Genomic DNA, 19,156 nt, shown 5'->3' on the forward strand with positions numbered 1-19,156 from the left:
AGCTGGTCATATTGGTTTCAACTGATTTCAGCCAGTTTTGTTCTCTTACAAGTGGAGGGAGTGTCTTTGTGTCAGCAAGTTGCTTCTTTTTTTATCTGCCATCCTGCAAACTCGAGGAGTTAGTCATCAGTGTCTTTAACTCCTTGGAACATGGTTTCATGACCAGGTATAATAAGCTTGAAAGCAGGCCTGATAATACTTTTAATGTAAGAAGATTACACTGCTTTGAAAAGTCCTTATGAGAGTAGGGTGACATTTTTGTTGATCCATGTCTTCTTGCTTATTTCGGCAAGTCTTAGTGACAAGTAGCACACATATTTATGAAGTAGCTGACTAAAAAAAAAAAAAAAAAATGGTGTGCTTCTGGCAGTAGAACAGAGAGAAATAAACTGGCCAGGATACACACTGAGTGGAGGGTATCAATTAATCATGTTCTTATCGACCAGAAGAAAACAACACTCCTGGTACATTTTCTAAGCATGAAATTCAATCTATACTTTTAAAAAATAGTAAGGCAGAGATGTGCTTTATTTGACTATGACATCAGCAAGAGGAATTATCGAGGAAGTACAATTTATCGTTGACCTTCTCTATCCCCCAAATGAACCTTCACAGTTATCCAGTCTAGAGTTTAGAAAGGCCTCTGACTTCTTCCAGTCAACAAGACATACCTATGCTTACAGTTGCAACTAATTTTAAGGAGCCATCTTGGACCTATTAAATAAGTAGACCTAAACGTAGAACCTATCAAATAACTAGATTCACTTTCATAGATCTGTTAGCTATATTTACAGAGCTCTTGCAGACAATTCAAGATAAAAAGCTTGGTCCTGATTCAGCGTCCCAATACCAGGTAAACTGTACCTAACTTCTTGCTGGTGGTTATGTAACAATGCCCTGTTGACAATATGAGATCACCAGGGTGATCTAAGTTGAATTTATATATTACATTTCTGTAGAATAATGTATAGCTAAAAGAAGAAAAATACTCCGTTTTTAGATTATAGAGGGTTTTTTTAAAGCGAAAGTTATAATCACCAACATTATTATTATTGTTATTGAGTATAACATGCTCACTGCCTGATGTACTAGAAGCCAATATGACACCAGGTTTTTAAGAAAAGAAAAGCTTTGTATTGCTAGTCGACTGACAAAGAGACAAGAGTCCAGCTCAAATCTTTCTCCCTGTGTTGGCTTTGTGACTGTAATTTTATTAGAAAAGGTTTACAGAGTGAATTCTGAGATTAGTAGGTGATTGGCAGAAGGAAAGGGGAGGTCTGGAAAGTCATAAGGAATGTGCAGTTACCCCTTCATCCCTCTTCATGGGTCCTTTGTGTAAATTTGGGGAAAATTGATATGAAACAAACTGGAAATTTAGACTGTGATGTCAGCAAGCTCATTCTGTATAAACTCCAATCGGCCATATTGGTTCCAACCAATTTCAGCCAGTTTTGTTATCTTACAGGCAAAGGGTTAGCATTTTAGCATGTTGGTTTAAAAAAAAAAAATTTGCTATGCTACAAAATCAAGAACTGATGATAGTTACTGGCTTTTTTTTAACTCTTTGGAACATGGTTTCATTAGTATCTTTTCTACCAAGTGTCAATGGCAAGTACATACAATGTTACTGCTTCAGAGTGTTCCAGAATGAAAAACCACATAATAAAGAAGATGAGGATTCTGATGAAATCCTTTTTATGGGGTCCCTTCTTGGTTTTCAGTAAAGGTTTCCCCAAATGACATTCCCTAGTTCTTTGGGAACGTAAGGACAAACTTAAGGACAAACTTCTCCTTAAGTTTTCCAGTCAAAAATACCTAGAAGTGATAAATTTCTGACAGTTACATTTAAAGAATCATCAAATTCAAAATAAATAATGGACTATTCTGAAGTGACAAATAATCTTCAGAGAAATGAAAGTTGGGGAAAATAAACACAAATTGGCACTGAGGTAGGGAAAAGAGGTATAGAATAGTGGAATGGATGATAGTAGTGGTACAGAGTAGGGGAAAATAAGAGAGATTACCATATTGTGTAATAGCCAGGATCCTGGGTTTTAATTCTCAACAGAGACAGATCATAAACATTAAGTAAAATGGGAGAAAAGGAGAGACCTCTACATATACTTGGAACCATCAGAGAATTAACATAAATAGGGACTATAAAAATTCCGAGTTAAGCTTCAGGTTTGCACAAGAGATGCCAATGCTTTCACAAATACAAACACTAAACAAAAGATACCAAAAAATGGACTTGGTACTGGAAAGAAGATAAAAGTAGGTAGATTGTATTAGAGAGGAGAGGTGGCATTTTGAAGGGAATGGCATAGAATGAGTTACTCATTCTTGTGGCATTTAGCCAGATGGCATGCCAGAGTTAGCACGTGGTAATGTAGCTCAACTCCATTAAGAGACCTGCAGCTCTTCTAGAACAAAGAACTAGGGAATGTCATTTGGGGAAACTTTTGCTGAAAACCAAGAATGGACCCCATAAAAAGGAAAGGAAGAAAAACAGGGGGACGAAACAATGTATATGCATTCTGCCCAAAAGTCTGTCTAAAAACCAAACCACAACAGGTGGAAACAGATTCCAACTAAGTATAATGGGTCTAATTCCATGTAAGGACCTGTAAAAGGCTCATGCTGATCACATAGCTATACTATCCATTTCACATACAGCAAAAATTTCCTTTATAAATGAAAAAGAAGTAAGAACATCCTTGGATAAAAGGAAACTGTGAGAATTAATTATCAGCAGAACTGCCCTAAAAGAAATGCAAAAGGAAGTTTGCTGGGATAAAGGAAGACGATGTCAGAGGTGAATGTGGAGCTGTTAAGAATGAGGGACAAACAAGATAAATAGTTTATATCTGGGTAAATATAAAGGACCATATTTTCTTATGTTCTCCAAAATACGTGTGACTGTTGAAAGCAAAAATTACACATTGTCAGATGGGTTTTCAATGTATGTAGATATAATATATTTGAGAATTAGAAAGGACAGGTTCAAGGAATCTATATAGATGTAATTTTAAGTCATCTACATTTTACTTAAAGTAGCAAAATATAATTCTAAGTAGACTGTAAAAGAGAGGTATGCATATTTCACTCCCTATGAAAACCACTAAAGAAATGATACAAAGAGATCATATATAGCCAAAAAGGCAATAGATAAATTTAAATAAAATATTAAAAATAAATTTAGTAATACAGAAGAAGGAAGAAAATGAGGCACAGAAGAACATAAAAAGAGAGGACAGACAGAAATCAAATAATGAAATGATAGTGCTATGTCCAATCATAACAATATTTAAATTAAATGTAAATAGCCTGAACAAAGCAATCAAAACATAGAAATTATCAGATTGTATCTTTAAAAATTTTCTTAAAGACCAGCCTATATATCATCTACAAGAAACGCACAATAAAAATAAAGGCATCAATAGACCCAAAGAAGGAAAGAAGAAACTAATAACAGAAAGATATATGAAAAATTCTCAAATATTTGAAAATTAAACAACATATTCTAAATATCCTATAAGTTAAAGATAATAATATGTAAAAAGTTTGAAAGTAATTTAAATGGAGTAAAAATACAAATAAATTGTTGGAAAACAGCTGAAACAGTGATCGTATGGAAACTTACAGCATTACATGCTTATTTTTTTTATAAAAGGTCATGAATCAAGAATCTAGACTTTTACCTTAAGAAACTAGATAAAATGAATAAGTTAAGTAAAAAACAAACAGAAAAAAGGCTCTAATAAAAACAAAAGCAGGAATATTTGAAATTTTAAAAAAGAATCAAGAAAAATCAATAAAACCAAAAATCCTGTTTTTGAAAAAGATCAACAAAATGGAAAAAAACTCTATCAAGATGAATTATTAATAAATATTACTATATTAAAATTAAGAACTATTAATCAAAATACATAATAAAATAAAAAATAAAATGACAGAAGATTTTAGTAACATAAATGGAAATTAAAAGTTTAGTATCTAAATTCTGGAATATAGAACTTCCAAAAATTAGCTAGGGAAAAGATATAAAAAGGAAATTCACAGAATAGGAAATGCTAATAATTATTAAACATTTATAACTGTGCTGTTATTACTAGCCCAAAAAAAGACATTTTAAAAATGCGATACCATTTTATATGCATTGACTTTGCAAAGTAATTAGAAAGTCTAATATGTATAAGCAGGTAAAGTGATATGGCACTCTTCTACATTGTTAAGAATACAAACTGGTACTGAGACTGTATAGAGCAATTTAGAGGTTTGTGTTTAAGGTAAAGATGGTTATAGCCTATGAAGAAACAATTTAACCTTTATGTTGTGTACCTTAGAGAAACAGTGTTAAGTATGCTTGGAAAACATGCAAAAATATGTTAAAATAAAAAATACTGTTTGTAATAGGGACAGAAGTAGAAACAATTGAACTTTATGTAATGTAATTCTAATTAGTAAATTTTAAAATAAAAAAAAACTGTATATTGTTTACGGATAGGTACAACAAAGCTTAAAGTTATAATTAAGAATAATAAACTACAAAATCATAATAGTTATTACATTTAGAGGGTGAGAGAATAGGGGTGAGAGGGTAGCCGTATCATTAGGTTTTCTTGTTTGTTTTTAAATAAAAATGATCCAGTAATTTCACTACTGGTTGTTCTACCCAGAGGAAAAGAAGTTATTATACAAAAAAGCTGTTTACACATGCATGTTTATAGCAGCACAATCGGCAATTGCAAAAATGTAGAACCAACCCAAATGCCTATCAATCAACGATATATACACCACAGTTTCTTTATATATGTATGTGTGTGTATATGTAGATATGTATATACATATATATATATACCACAGTTTCTTTATGTATGTTTGTGTGTATATCTATACATATATATGTATGTATGTATGTATATATATTATCTAAAGTGTCAAAGCCATATGGACACTTTATACATACATATATAAAGAAACAAGGTTTTATATATATATACCACAGTTTCTTTATATATGTATGTGTGTGTATGTATGCATATATGTGTATGTGTGTATGCATGTTATCTAAAGTGTCAAAGCCATATGGCTTTTTTAAAAAGTATTTTTTTTTTTGAGACGGAGTTTCGCCCTTGTTACCCAGGCTGGAGTGCAATGGCGCGATCTCGGCTCACCGCAACCTCCGCCTCCTGGGCTCAGGTAATTCTCCTGCCTCAGCCTCCTGAGTAGCTGGGATTACAGGCACGTGCCACCATGCCCAGCTAATTTTTTGCACTTTTTAGTAGAGACGGGGTTTCACCATGTTGACCAGGATGGTCTCGATCTCTCGACCTCGTGATCCACCCGCCTCGGCCTCCCAAAGTGCTGGGATTACAGGCTTGAGCCACCGCGCCCGGCGCTAAAAAGTATTTTAAAAAGAGTTTAAACTTTTATTTTTATTTTTCTGAGACAGAGTCTTGCTTTGTCACCCAGGCTGGAGGGCAGTGGCACTCTCTCAACTTCCTGGGTTTAAGGGATTCTCCCGCCTCAGCCTCTCAAATAGCTGGGATTATACGCATCTGCCATTTATGCCTGGCTAATTTTTGAATCTTTGTAAAGACAGAGTTTCACCATGTCGGCTAGGCTGGTTTTGAACTCCTGACCTCAGGTGATCCACCCACCTTGGCCTCCCAAAGTGCTAGGATTACAGGTGTGAGCCACTGCACCCGGCCTTAAACTTTTAGTTTTAAAGATGAACAGTCAGCGAGGGAGGCATTAAGGCCTATATTTGGGAGATGTTCTTTTAAATTATCTTGTCGTTATGTGAGAAAATAATGTACAGAAATGAGAGCAAGAGTAAATGATCTAATCAACCCATAGTTACATTCCCAGGATATTCTTAGTGTCCCAGGGTATGGGATGAACAAGTTGTTCCAAAGTAGCCTCATTCAAAGAAATCCAAAAGAATAGCCAAGCATTGCAGAAAATGTATTTTAATGCTCAAAGTAGCTAGTATAAGCTACAACAGAGGGCTGTCACATCTGTGTTCTGCTCAGGATGATGGATGATATAAGTGCAGCCTGATTAGCATCTTGGGATAAACAGAGAGCTAATGCAGGATAGTCAGAGGTTTGTAAATAAATCTATTACTGACATCTTGGATGAATCTGACCTTTGCAGTGCCAGAATAGATGACAACACAATACTTTGGTACCAAGGACTAGCTCCAAGGAAACTTTGTTCTTCATTCTGAAGAAAATTTTAATGATGAACCAGTAGCAGAATCTATAGGTACCCATGGCCTTTCTGCTTTTGGTATTTTTTATTTTACTACAACAGCATAATTCACATACACACAGAAAAGTATATCTGCCTGTTTTAGTTACCTAATTTTTTCCCCTTAGGATACATATTGCTGTGTGTGTGTGTGTGTGTGTGTGTGTGTGTGTGTGTGTATGTGTGTGTGTATCAAATGCTTTAAATAGAAAAAATCAACAAAACTGCAACTGTGTTAAGTTAGAAAATGTAATTGTTGTTATTCATCTTGAAGTCTGTCTTGGGATAAGAACACTGTTTTCCATTTAAGTATTGAAATAAGTTCTATCATTAAGCAAGGATATAGTACAATACAGCTTCTAACAGCATAGAGCTAGGGGTCACCATACCTGAGTTCTAATCCCAGTTTTACGACTTTACCAGCTGGATGGCTATAGGCAAATTACTAGCTTCATTGAACTTCAGTTTTCTCCTCTGTTACAAAAGGAAAATAATACTTCACACAACTCTTGTGATAGTTCAATGTGATGTTATATAGTTTTGAAATTTTAATGCTTTTCCTCCCCTATTCTTATTGCTCCTTGCTATTTCATTGCTTTCTTCACAGTAAGCTTATGCAGAAGTGTAAATCATTCTTCTTGTTATGGTTGGGAAAATACTAAAAATAATAATGGTGAATTTATATACCTGTACATGATATTTTCATCTGTGAATTTCCAATTCATTCTTTTCATCCTGAGTCATTCCACTCTGAATATAGCTTAATTCACATTAATTATTTATTTTGTAAAAAGAAATTATTTTTCTTCTTTTCTCCTCTTATACAAGATAGCTCTCAGACAAAAGGAAATAGACTTTGAGATTGATAAAGTGGCTGCATAAAGGATGGGAAAGGGCAAGCACAGAACAAATCTTAATAAGACTGATCACTGTTACCTGTTGTTACCTTACATCTTCAGAAGTTCCTTGAAACCATTTTGTTGTTTGATATCTCTGCCACTGGCTCACACAGTTCCATGGGTTTTCTCTTTATGTAGAGCAGTTAGAACCTACTTATCCAGCCAGACTCAGTTCATTTCCTGTTGTCTACCAGTTTCTTGCTTGCTACCTATCCCCTCCTCTGGTCCCATCCTCCGTAGAAGAAATAATTTTTTCCATTCTTCTCCATTCTATCTTAAGCGTCTTTCTAACACAGTTCCTCTAAGCATGACTTTATTTGCTATCTTTGTTCAGAAGATGCTAGGACCTAGAGTCCACTGCCATAAGCAGTGTCTCTCATTTTCCTAGAGACAATCTCCTATGAGTATTCCTCACCACAGAGCTTTACTGTGGGTCCAGGTATCTTCTTCCCAGCCCAACTAATCATCTAATTCTAGTGAGCCACCTACAACTGAATGTGTGTGTGTGTGTGTGTGTGTGTGTGTGTGTGTGTGTGTGTGTGTTACAAGAAGTAGTATATATTATAGTAGTTTGATGTCAAATTATCAAACATACATCTTAATTCTATCAATCTACTTTTTGACTGATTACTTACTAATTGATTTGGGGCAAGTTATTTCCCCATGCCTCAACTGTCTCATCTCTTAAATGAGATCATTATAGTACCCTCTTATAGAAATATTATAATGTTTAAATAGGACATCCAAATGGTTAGAATAGAGACTGAAACACAGGAAGCACAGTCAGAGTTAACCATAATTATACTTAAATAATAGTAACCTAAATAAGTAGGAAATTCTTGCAATAAATAGATCTAATTTCTCAATTTAAAATATCTTAAGGAAAGATGGCTGACATGAATATATAAAGAAGTAAATATGGATGCTCATAATGATTAAATCTGTTTTGAAGATAGTCTCTGAAAGGCTTCTTTCTTTCATAAATTTTCCTTAACACTCACCTCATATGCACACATGTGTTCATTGCAGCACTGTGTGCAATAGCAAAGACCTGGAACCAACACAAATGCCCATCAATGATAGACTGGACAAGGAAAATGTGGTATATATACACCATGGAATACTACGCAGCCATAAAAAATGATGAGTTCATGTCCTTTGTAGGGACTTGGATGAATCTGGAAAAAATCATTCGCAGCAAACTGACTACAAGAACAGAAAGCCAAACACTGTATGTTCTCACTCATAGGTGGGTGTTGAACAATGAGAACACATGGACTCAGGAAGAGAAGCATCACACACTGGGGGCAGTTGTCAGGGAATGGGGAGAGACATCGAGGGCTAGGGAGGGAGGGGAGGGATAATATGGGGAGAAATGCCAGATATAGCATGCACCTAAAGTAAAATAAATAAATTTTAAAAAGAAAAAGAAATTATGCATCTTCTGTGGAGGAAAAGTTCATGTATATTTTTTATTTATCTTGTAAAATAGAAATGATTCTTTTATGATACAGCTCTGTAGGTCACTACTAATTTGCATGGTTCTCTCATAGTAATTTTCATGCTTCTCTGAATTAGAACTAACTTTTTAAAACTCTGATGCAGGGTTTTAACCAAGCTTTTTGTTTCCAAAACACCAAGTCACCTTCACTAGCATTAGATCACAGTTAAGGAAAAAACAGCACCTATAGATTCACAGAGAATATTTCTGAATGAGCTAAGTGGTTTACTTTTTCACTCATTGTTTGACTTCAGGAACAGACAATTCGTGAAAAAGTGAATTGAAGCCATTAAAAGTATGATATTAGATTGATTCACATAGGAATATGACATTTTTTATTCCTTTATCATTTTAAGTAAATTAATAAGGAATGTCTAGTCACAAAATTACAGCCCACTCAAGGTTATTTTTACCATGCTGAACTATTCTAATGGTATATCCAACCAAATTGGAAATTGAAAAATTTTGCTGCTGAAGGAATTTTCATGCATAGTTTAATACTTCAGCTACCTACAGCCCTGGGCAAAATACATTGCTAGCAGGCTGCTTGTTGGCAAAGTCACAGTCAATTGTAATAATAGAAATTTTAAATGCCCCACCAATAAATGCTGGAATTATCCGTGGAAAAGGAAGGGGTTCAGAACATTACTGCAGCATTGTTTCATTACCATAAGCAGGGATCTTTTATTCTTGGAGACCTATGTAAGTTTGAGAATTAGTTCTTTTAGGAAGCAATAAGTGGGCTACAATTATTTTTCACTAATCTCCACCCTGCAGCAGTTCTAGTTAGATGAAAAGAGTTACTAGTTAGATGGATATTAGATGAAAAGAGTTACTCTTCTAAGCTTTACAGACTGCTAAATAAATTATGTCAAAGGTTGATTCAGTACGAATTTCAATGAGGTAAGTTAATCACCAATTGAACTTTATCAATTAATTGTTTTTTATTTATTCATTTTTGAGTATCTGTTTTGCATGAGGCATTGCTCTAGGGAGTTGGGATGCATTAATGCATAAAGTAATCAAAGTTCTCCATCATTGGAGCTCAGATTCCATTCTGGGGGGGATGGGAGTAGAGAAATAGATAATAAACAATAGATTCTTTTTTTATTGCATTTTAGGTTTTGGGGTACATGTGAAGAACATGCAAGATTGTTGCATAGGTACACACATGGCAGTGTGGTTTGCTGTCTTCCGTCCCCTCACCTGTATCTGTCATTTCTCCCCATGCTATCTCTTCCCACCTCCCCACCCCCGTCCCTCCCCCATTTCCCCCCAACGGACCCCAGTGTGTAGTGCTCCCCTCCCTGTGTCCATGTGTTCTTATTGTTCAACACCCGCCTATGAGTGAGAATATACGGTGTTTGATTTTCTGCTCTTGTGTCAGTTTGCTGAGAATGATGGTTTCCAGGTTCATCCATGTCCCTACAAAGGACGTGAACTCATCGTTTTTGATGGCTGCGTAATATTCCATGGTGTATATGTACCACATTTTCCCTATCCAGTCTATCATCGTTGGGCATTTGGGTTGGTTCCAGGTCTTTGCTATTGTAAACAGTGCCTCAATGAACATTCGTGTGCACGTGTCCTTGTAGTAGAATGATTTATAATCCTTTGGATATATACCCAGTAATGGGATTGCTGGGTCAAATGGGATTTCTATTTTTAGGTCCTTGAGGAATCGCCACACTGTCTTCCACAATGGTTGAATTAATTTACATTCCCACCAACAGTGTAAAAGTGTTCCTATTTCTCCACATCCTCTCCAGCATCTGTTGTTTCCCGATTTTTTAATGATCGCCATTCTAACTGGTGTGAGATGGTATCTCAATGTGGTTTTGATTTGCATTTCTCTGATGACCAGTGATGATGAGCATTTTTTCATATGTTTGTTGGCCTCCTGTATGTCTTCTTTTGTAAAGTATCTGTTCATATCCTTCGCCCATTTTTGAATGGGCTTGTTTGTTTTTTTTTCTAGATCTGCTTTAGTTCTTAATAAACAATAGATTCTAAAGTAATTATTCTGGTTTGTTAGAAAGTGATATGGGCAAAGTAAACTGGAGGACAGTGAATCAGGAATAGAAGAGGTTGAAGCTTAGAGTGGTTTGGGGTGAAATGATAGTGCCACAGAAATTGAGTGTGCCTCACCTTTGGGGGAGTGGGGGTGGAGCACGTTGCTAGAGAGAGACTGCATATGTCTCTATGTTCAGCAAAGAAGACCTGTCAAGGTGTTCAAGGTGTATCTCATTATCTCCATCTCCCACCTGGTCTCCTCTCTCAGAGCTGAAAATGATATAAATTATAAAAGAAATAAATGCTACCACTTGGGCTCTCTGATCTTAGGAGATCCCACCTAATTTAAGCTCTGGTGGATAGCCTATTTCCCATTAGTTGTCTCAATTCACACAGGATGGAGAAAGAAAGCACTGAATGAGCTATGAAGCTCAACCCAATGAGCACTTATTAGCTCCAATTATTTGGCTAAAACAACTTTATTCAATTTAATGGAATACAAAATGCAGCAGTTCTTATGGAGCCTTTAAGGTACTGCCAGACAAACCACAGATAAATGAACTGTCTGAAATAAGAATATGAGGCATTGCTAGACAAGTGTTATAAAAGAGAAAGATCACTGTAATCTAGAGTTAGTTAGAGTTAGGGCTTTCTGGAAAAGTGACACCAACATTAAACATTGTAAAACTCTAGTGTGATTGTGATGCAAGTGAAGGAAAGTAAGAAGGAGGCAACAGCATCCATGAAGACACAGAGGCAGAAAGGGCTGTGGCCCTGGGAAGTTAAAGGAGAGAAGTCTAGGGAGGGACTTCTTGACTAGCAGCAATTAGCCATGACTAAGGTTCTCCACCCCACAAAGACTTAGATAGGGAGATAAAAAACCATCTACATTAGGCAGACTATGGTAGCCTCCCTAGAGACACAGAGGTGGGTAGAAGGAGCCCAGGCACTGAAGTGATCTATTATCTTTCACCTTAAAGAGCAAAGGGGAAAACTCAAGAAAAGTAGTTCCGTGAAACTAAAAGGTGCCTTCTATTGCTCCAATTACATGGATATATTCTACTAGTCTAAAAATACGGCCTCGCTTCTTTCTGTCACTGTGATCATATACTTTCGACTTGAGTCAGAAGAAAGTTTAAATACAGGGATTGAGCTGGAGAGAATGGAAAGAGAAGCAAAGAAGGGGAAGCTGTAGGAAGGACGAAGACACCCCCGAGATACATGGTTACTGCTTACACCAAGCACGCTGCCTTGGGAACGCTTCCCCCAAGCAGCAAGAAAGCTCAGCAGTGGTGGAAGACACCTCTATTCCTGTAGGCGAGCCCTGAGAATTTTGTCAATCTGCACAAGCCAATTCATGGCAGTGAGCTTGGTCCACGTGTAATCGAGACTTGGGGAAAGAGTAAGGTGGGTGGCACCGTTGACACTGTCATCAACTCCCACCTCTGGCCATGCCCGCATTGACTCTCACTCTGCCACACACCACCCTTGGATTTTTGATGGACTCTGGGTCCCTAGTAACCACGGCAAGTGCCTCCCCCGCACTTCTCGCTTTCCTCACCCCACCGCCACCACCGCCCACCCCAGCGGTAGAGCCTACTCTGCTCCAAGCCGCCGCTAAGACCCGGAGAAGCGGAATTTCAGTTTGAAACTCCCGTGCCTCGTGAGGGCCGGCGCTGGGCATGCTCAGTAGCCGCAGCGCGTCTGGGCTGCTGCTCGCGCTGCACTGGCTGCCGTGCTGCTGCGCTGCGGGGCTGGCGCGGAGTCCACGCTGCCGTCTCCGCCTTGGCTGCTGGGTCCCCGGAAGGCCAAGCATTGGCCGCCTCTGAGTGCTTCTGTCCCCTTTCCCCGCAACCTCCTACTCTTCTTCCTCTTCCTCTCCCTGTCTTAGGGAGGTTGAAGCTGGTGCTCGTTTCTATCCGCGCCACAGACTGACTGCTCTGCAAACACCAGCCGAGGACCTGCGAACGAATCCCGGAGACTAGAAGACCCTTGGCGGTGGCTCTTTCTAACAGCACTTTACCTAAAGTGGGGTCGTGGTGGAGTTTCTCCTCCACCTGTCAATGCACACGCTATGCGGAGAGCAGTCGGCTTCCCTGCGCTGTGCCTGCTCCTTAATCTTCATGCTGCAGGTAAGGGGTTGCCAGGCGTAGAGCCGGAGCTGTGCATGAGATGGGAAACTGCACATGCTTAGGACCCTAGGAAAAGCTTGCCTTGCGAAGGAAGCCTTTCTAAGATGGTAAAGCAGGACAGTACCTGACAGGGAAGGGTGAGGGAGTCGTGCACCTGTTGGAAAACTGAGGCCGGAAACTTAAGCTAAAATTAGCCCTTGATTCTTTACCTTATGCAAAAATAGTGAACATTTTCAATATGAATACAGGTTTGCTCCCCCCTTCTCCTCCCCTCCATCTAGACTCCCTGCTTTTGTTTCTAGGCTATGCACTTAAATGTCAATTTTTCAGGAGAGGGACAAGGCATCCTGCTGGATGTAACCTTTTCTACTGCAGCTGCTACATTCATAAGGTCTCTTGGTCTAGCGAACGCTCACAGGGAGGCATTGCCTGTAACCTGATGGACCACATCTCCGCCCAAAAGACCGAAATACGTGGTTCACATTAGTGGTGCTGCTCCAGGCTCCTTTGGCCCCTGCTCTTGTCACTCGAATTTTCTAAACCAGTAAGAGGAAGGAAAGGTTTCAAATAGAATCCTCTTGTCTCTTTCAGCACCATGGCTAGCGTCCGCTTGCACGCGTCGGGGGGCAAAACCCAATCACAGTTCCAAAGCTTACAACCCTGGGGTAGGCACTGTCCCTAGGACAGATTTGATGAGGTGTAACCAAGAATAACAGTGAGACTGCTCCCAAATATGAATAGATCTGAAGCACCATAATCAATATCAAGTCTCGTGTAGAAGCAAACCTTGAAAAGTACCACATTACATGTGGTGTCCCTGCTTTTTGAATACATAGCACCTCTATGTAATGCAGAGAGACTTGCTGGGCTGAATTCCTTATCGTTGTCACACACACATGAACCAAAATAAAATATGGCAGAGAGATTTTAGAAACCCTACTGTGACAGCAGTTGTCCATGCAGTAGTCCTGTAACAACCAAAGAATAGGCATTTTCCCTGAGTTTGCATCTCATCCAATCACACATATCCATTCATTTCTTCAACCAACATTTGCTGAGTGTATACTATTTTCTAGGAGTAATGAGTAAAAATAATTGTTCTGAAATTACAATCCTTGTGGCATCTTTTTAAAAAGAGTGGGTGAATTTTATTCTCTGTGTGCAATAGTGGGAGTGAGATATGGTACTTTCTTATTCTAGCTAATGCTATTATTTAAATGTATCATGAATATTTTGAGCAAATAGAATTATTACAGCTATTATTAAATATATGTTACTTGTTATAATTATGATATTATATTGTGGAGTTTTCAGTAGTTCTTTGGTACATTTTGAAAACCAGAAAATAGCTATGATTTGATTATTAAATTATTTGCAAATGACTGTACTTAATTATTTCATTACCACATACAATTCTTCAATGCTGAAATGTGGGATGAAAACACATTTATTGGGTTGAGTTTTATTTACAGTATTGCTGAATAATAGACTGATACAAACATTCATTACAGAAAAATCTCAATTCTTACTAAGTTAGCAATAATTAGCTGGTCTGCCAACAATATCAGTGTAGCTGTTTTTCAAAACTAATATATAAAAAGTTTAAAGATCATGTTTAATACAACTTGAGTAACTAAACCTTACACATTATAAATAAAATTAAGCATGTGAAAAGCATGTCTTAATTTACTGTAGATGAATATTTGGGATGAGGAAAATAGAGGACTCTTGCTCATCAAAAGAGGAACCCAGAAGGCTGTAGCCCTAGATTATACCTGGAGCTCTGCCAAAGGGTGTATTACTAAAACCAATCCAATATATCTCTACTTAAACTTTTTAATTTGCAAAACAAAGATTAAAAAGTAATATGAATCAACCAATTTTAATTTAATAAGGCAATGCATTTAAGGGCATTTTATATTTCAATTGCAAGATGCCACATAAAATTATTTGTATTTATATTTAATATAGCAATTTATACTGGTGTTTTATCACAGCAGATTGCAAGTTTAATATTGTAGTTCTCTTGACACTTTCATTTTAAACACATTTTAATTTTAAACAGCAATTTGTGGGTCACAAGCTGTCATCAGATTAAAATTTATCACAGTTATCTAATAACACTGTTAGGGCTTTTCATCAGAACTGAAACAAACACAGCTTCTTGGTCGAAGCTTCTATACATTTGGATACTTAGAAAATAAGTGGGTAGGATGACAAAGATCAAGAAATCACTAATATATCTACTTGTTGAACATGTGAGTTTGTTACTTTTATGGAAGACTTTTCTCTCAGAATAGAAGCAGACTTCCTAAAGAAGGGAAATTAATTCTATACATTCAGGCCTCTTTAACTGAAAATCTAATTGATCCATTTTGGTTATGCCTGGGGTATCAACAACTGCTTTATGCTGGTGGAACTCATGACATCTTATAATGCTTTAGAGTTGGGAGGAATGGGCTAATGGGTTATATTTTAAGATTTTAAGGTGTTTCTTAGAACTCTAGAATCTGTTTTTCCTATTGAAAATCACTCAACATAGACCTTACAATCGTCTAGAGTCTCTCCATTTTACACCTATATTATCTCTCACTGTTTTCTTCTTTATTTATCTCTCCAGCCTTATTTATCCTTCTGTTTCTAGAAGATACCAGATACTCACTCCTTCATAATGTTCTGATTTTCTCTTTCTCCAGGTATCTCCATAGCTTAATCCCACACTAATTTTAGGACTTTAGTCAAATATTCCCTTCTTAGTGGGTCTATCCTATTCCATGTTTTATCTTCCCTTCCCCCCATCACCCGGATAAAAATTCTAGCACCCTTTCCCTGCTTAACTTTTCTTTCCCCAGAGTTCTTCGCCACCTAGCATACCATATATTTTACTTTTGTTTATTGTAGTTTCCCCTCTCCGTATTTATATATATATATATATATATATATATATATATATATATATATATATATATATATATATATTTGAGACGGAGTTTTGCTCTTGTTACCCCAGCCTGGAGTGCAATGGCGCGATCTCGGCTCACCGCAACCTCTGCCTCCTGGGTTCAGGCAATTCTCCTGCCTCAGCCTCCTGAGTAGCTGGGATTACAGGCACACGCCACCATGCCCAGCTAATTTTTTGTATGTTTAGTAGAGACGTGGTTTCACCATGTTGACCAGGATGGTCTCGATCTCTTGACCTCGTGATCCACCCGCCTTGGCCTCCCAAAGTGCTGGGATTACAGACTTGAGTGTATTAAAATTTAAGCCCTTTAGGGCACAGATTTTTGCCCATTTTGTTTATTGTTGCATGTATTGGAGATCCTGGGCTACCTAGTACCTGGGGGCAGTTCCTGACATAAAATCTTTCTAAAGATTAAGTACATATGTTAAATAAATAACATAATACAGCAGTATTTTTAATCTCATATTTTTACATTTAATATCTTCTTATCACCCTCAAATAAACATACATAGTCAACTTGGCCACTTCCAGAATGGACTTACACAGAGCTCATTTGTCCAAAACTCATGTTGCCTCACATGCCCCCAAAACATACTATCGCTAAAAGATTTTGCCGTCGTTGTAAACTGAAGGGCAATAAGGGATGGATTTGTGTTACACCAGAACTACTAATCAACCCAGTGAAAAAAGTCTTTCAAACTGATTGCCAGATGTTGTGCAGCCCAAATGCTTGGCTGGTTCGCTACATTTTCACTTCTCAGTGAAATGCCTTGTACATGTTGGAATGGCTATAGCGAACTGCTAATTTACAAGCAGAGAGTTTAATGCACTAAGAAAAACCGATCTGTTTCTTTGATACTTAAGAGACATAGGAATATGTATGTTGGAGATGACATATTTCTATCACCTCCAATAGAATAGTACCTAGCATATTTCATTGGAAATCACATCCAGCCTAACGCCTTGTAAAAATTCTGGGATACATTATGTATATTCAGCTTTTTCTTCTTTTTTTCTCACCTACTTCTCTATCAACTTCAGTCTTCATCCTATCATCCTATTGTTGAACATAATTAAAGAGGTTTTTATATGTTCTCATTACCGTTGCATTTCTATAGTACTTACCTATTTTGACCCCTTTCTGAATTTTAAGTTTTCCTCACTTGACTGCCATAGACGGTCATTATTTCTAGCTTCCTTCTTACCTCTGCAGCCGTTTCTCAGTTTATAGTTTTAGGTCTTCTGCTGTGTATATTTAATGGTTACTGCTCTCTACAGCTTACTTGTCATTGATTTTTTTGTTATTTTTTTCTATATACAGTCTCCCTGGGTAATTATACTCAGGCCTGCGTGTTGAAGATTCCAAAATCCATATTTCTGCCTCAGTTACCTCTCCTGAACTCCAGTTCTATATTTAAAATTATCTAGAAGTCATTGTGTGTTCCACAATAATCTTTTTGCTGTTATTATTAGAGACAGGGCCTCACTCTGTAACCCAAGCTTGAGTGCACTGGTGCTGTAATGGCTCCCTGCAGCCTCGATCTCCTGGGAAAATCAAGCGATTTTCCTGCCTCGACCTCACAGAGTGCTGGGACTACAGATGTGAGCCACAGTGCCTGGCCCCACAACAATCTTATACTCAACTGTTTTTAGTCAACATTTCTTATCACGATGACTCTTATAAATATTCCCTAACATTGTGAATGACACCAGGATTCCTCACAGTGACCCAAGTCTGAAACTAATAACTCATCCTAGATCCTCCCTTGCTACTTTCATCTTAAAGGCCACCAGCTTTTCTCATAAGGTCTTCTCTACTCTCCATGTTCATGTCACTGCCTTGGGACAGACCCTTATTTCTCACATAATATCCTGTGATGACCTCCTATCAAATGTATGCTTTATAATAATATCAGAGGTGAAACTCTTAAAAGCATACCTGATCATAGTCTTTCTTCATAAACTTCATTAATACGGCTATCTCCTTTTCCCTTAGAATAAAATCCAAACTCATTAGCAAGCTGAAGTCTTTTGTGATGAGGTCTTCTTATCATGCCCTGCTTCATACACTAATATCATACTAAGACAAAATTTCCTTTGGTTTGCCATGTCTTGAATCATTTCACATACTGATCCATTTATCTTCAATACCAATACTCTGCTTCTTTTTTTAAGATGACTCTTTCTCCAACTTCAAATGTTGATCAGCCAAAGCCCACTTTGGAATCTTCTTTAATTGGATGCTTCACCTCATTCAAGTAGCTCTCCTACATTTCCCTTTTGAATGTATATTCCTTTCCCTTTCTCTATCAATGTACTTAACCTGTATACTGAAGATTTTTGAAAATGGTAACACAATTGCAGCTTCATTTCTGTATACTTATTCCCTAAAACTATTCTTGTTACCTATTATGCCATCAATAAGTTTTCAATGAATGAATACATGTATTAAATGTATTTGGTAAAATGAATTATGATAAATTAATTTACATTGACCAAGAGATTATATCTCATCTTTAAGACCGTAAAGAAGATAACTTACTTTGCTATTGTTTCCTTAATGCAATTTACACATATTGGCTATACAGAAATAGAGATGGGACAGAAAATTTTCTATTTAAGTATAATTTATGAGATAAGTTTGGGTCCCATGGGCATGATGCTACTGTAATTGTGTGCTGAACTCTTTCTAGGTGGATAGACATTCTTGCTTAATATTCCAGTACTACTTAAGAATTGAATGGGATTTTTTTTTTACTTTAAGAGCTCAAAGAGTAAGATAAGCAACATAGCATGACAGTTGTCTACTAAAGAATGGACCCACAACTCCTAACCCTGAAAACTGACTGGTTACTATCTACCTATAGCAAATATAAGATATTTACACATTCAACGTCAGGTGGGAGTGTGAGACAGTGGCTTCAATAAATCAAGACCAAAAACAATTCAACCCTCCTTTTCTTTCTCAAATAAAATCCAAACCATCACACAAAATGTCTGAATATCTGAGTAGTTATATACATTTTTCTCTCTCATTTTATGTGTATATGGTCTTTATAGAACCATTAAGTTTTTGGATCCCACACATTTTTTTCTTAAGGAAGACATTCTTACACCTGAAGAATGAAGACTATTTTGTGAATTAATAAAAAATTGCTTTGTGTGAGATGATTGGATCACAAATCAAAAGCCTATTCATTATCTTTAGTATTAGAGATAGCATGGATGTTATATTTTATAAGTTTATTGCTAAATATTAAAAGTTGTTTTGTGAGTCAAATTCAAAAGCTAGTGAAAGCCATTTTCCCCTCTACAAGGGGATTTGAAAGATTCTATTTGGCCCATGAATACATTTTTTCATTTTCAAAGCATTTACAAATGCTGACACACT

The 19,156-nt window shown here is 37.1% G+C and overlaps 1 protein-coding gene across 1 annotated transcript in view; it reads left to right on the plus strand.

Annotated features, from left to right (window-relative positions):
• Positions 1-12,376: 12,376 nt before the first annotated feature.
• The window catches only part of PTPRR (protein tyrosine phosphatase receptor type R), a 296,114-nt gene continuing 289,334 nt past the window's right edge, over positions 12,377-19,156 (plus strand). The window contains exon 1 of the mRNA XM_003927799.4: positions 12,377-12,803. Within this exon, the coding sequence (XP_003927848.1) occupies positions 12,746-12,803 (58 nt within the window). The 5' untranslated portion in view covers positions 12,377-12,745. The remainder of the gene's footprint in view (positions 12,804-19,156) is intronic.

This window comes from Saimiri boliviensis, chromosome 7 (assembly GCF_048565385.1).
Source record: "Saimiri boliviensis isolate mSaiBol1 chromosome 7, mSaiBol1.pri, whole genome shotgun sequence".
In the NCBI taxonomy this organism is placed as follows: Eukaryota; Metazoa; Chordata; class Mammalia; order Primates; family Cebidae; genus Saimiri; species Saimiri boliviensis.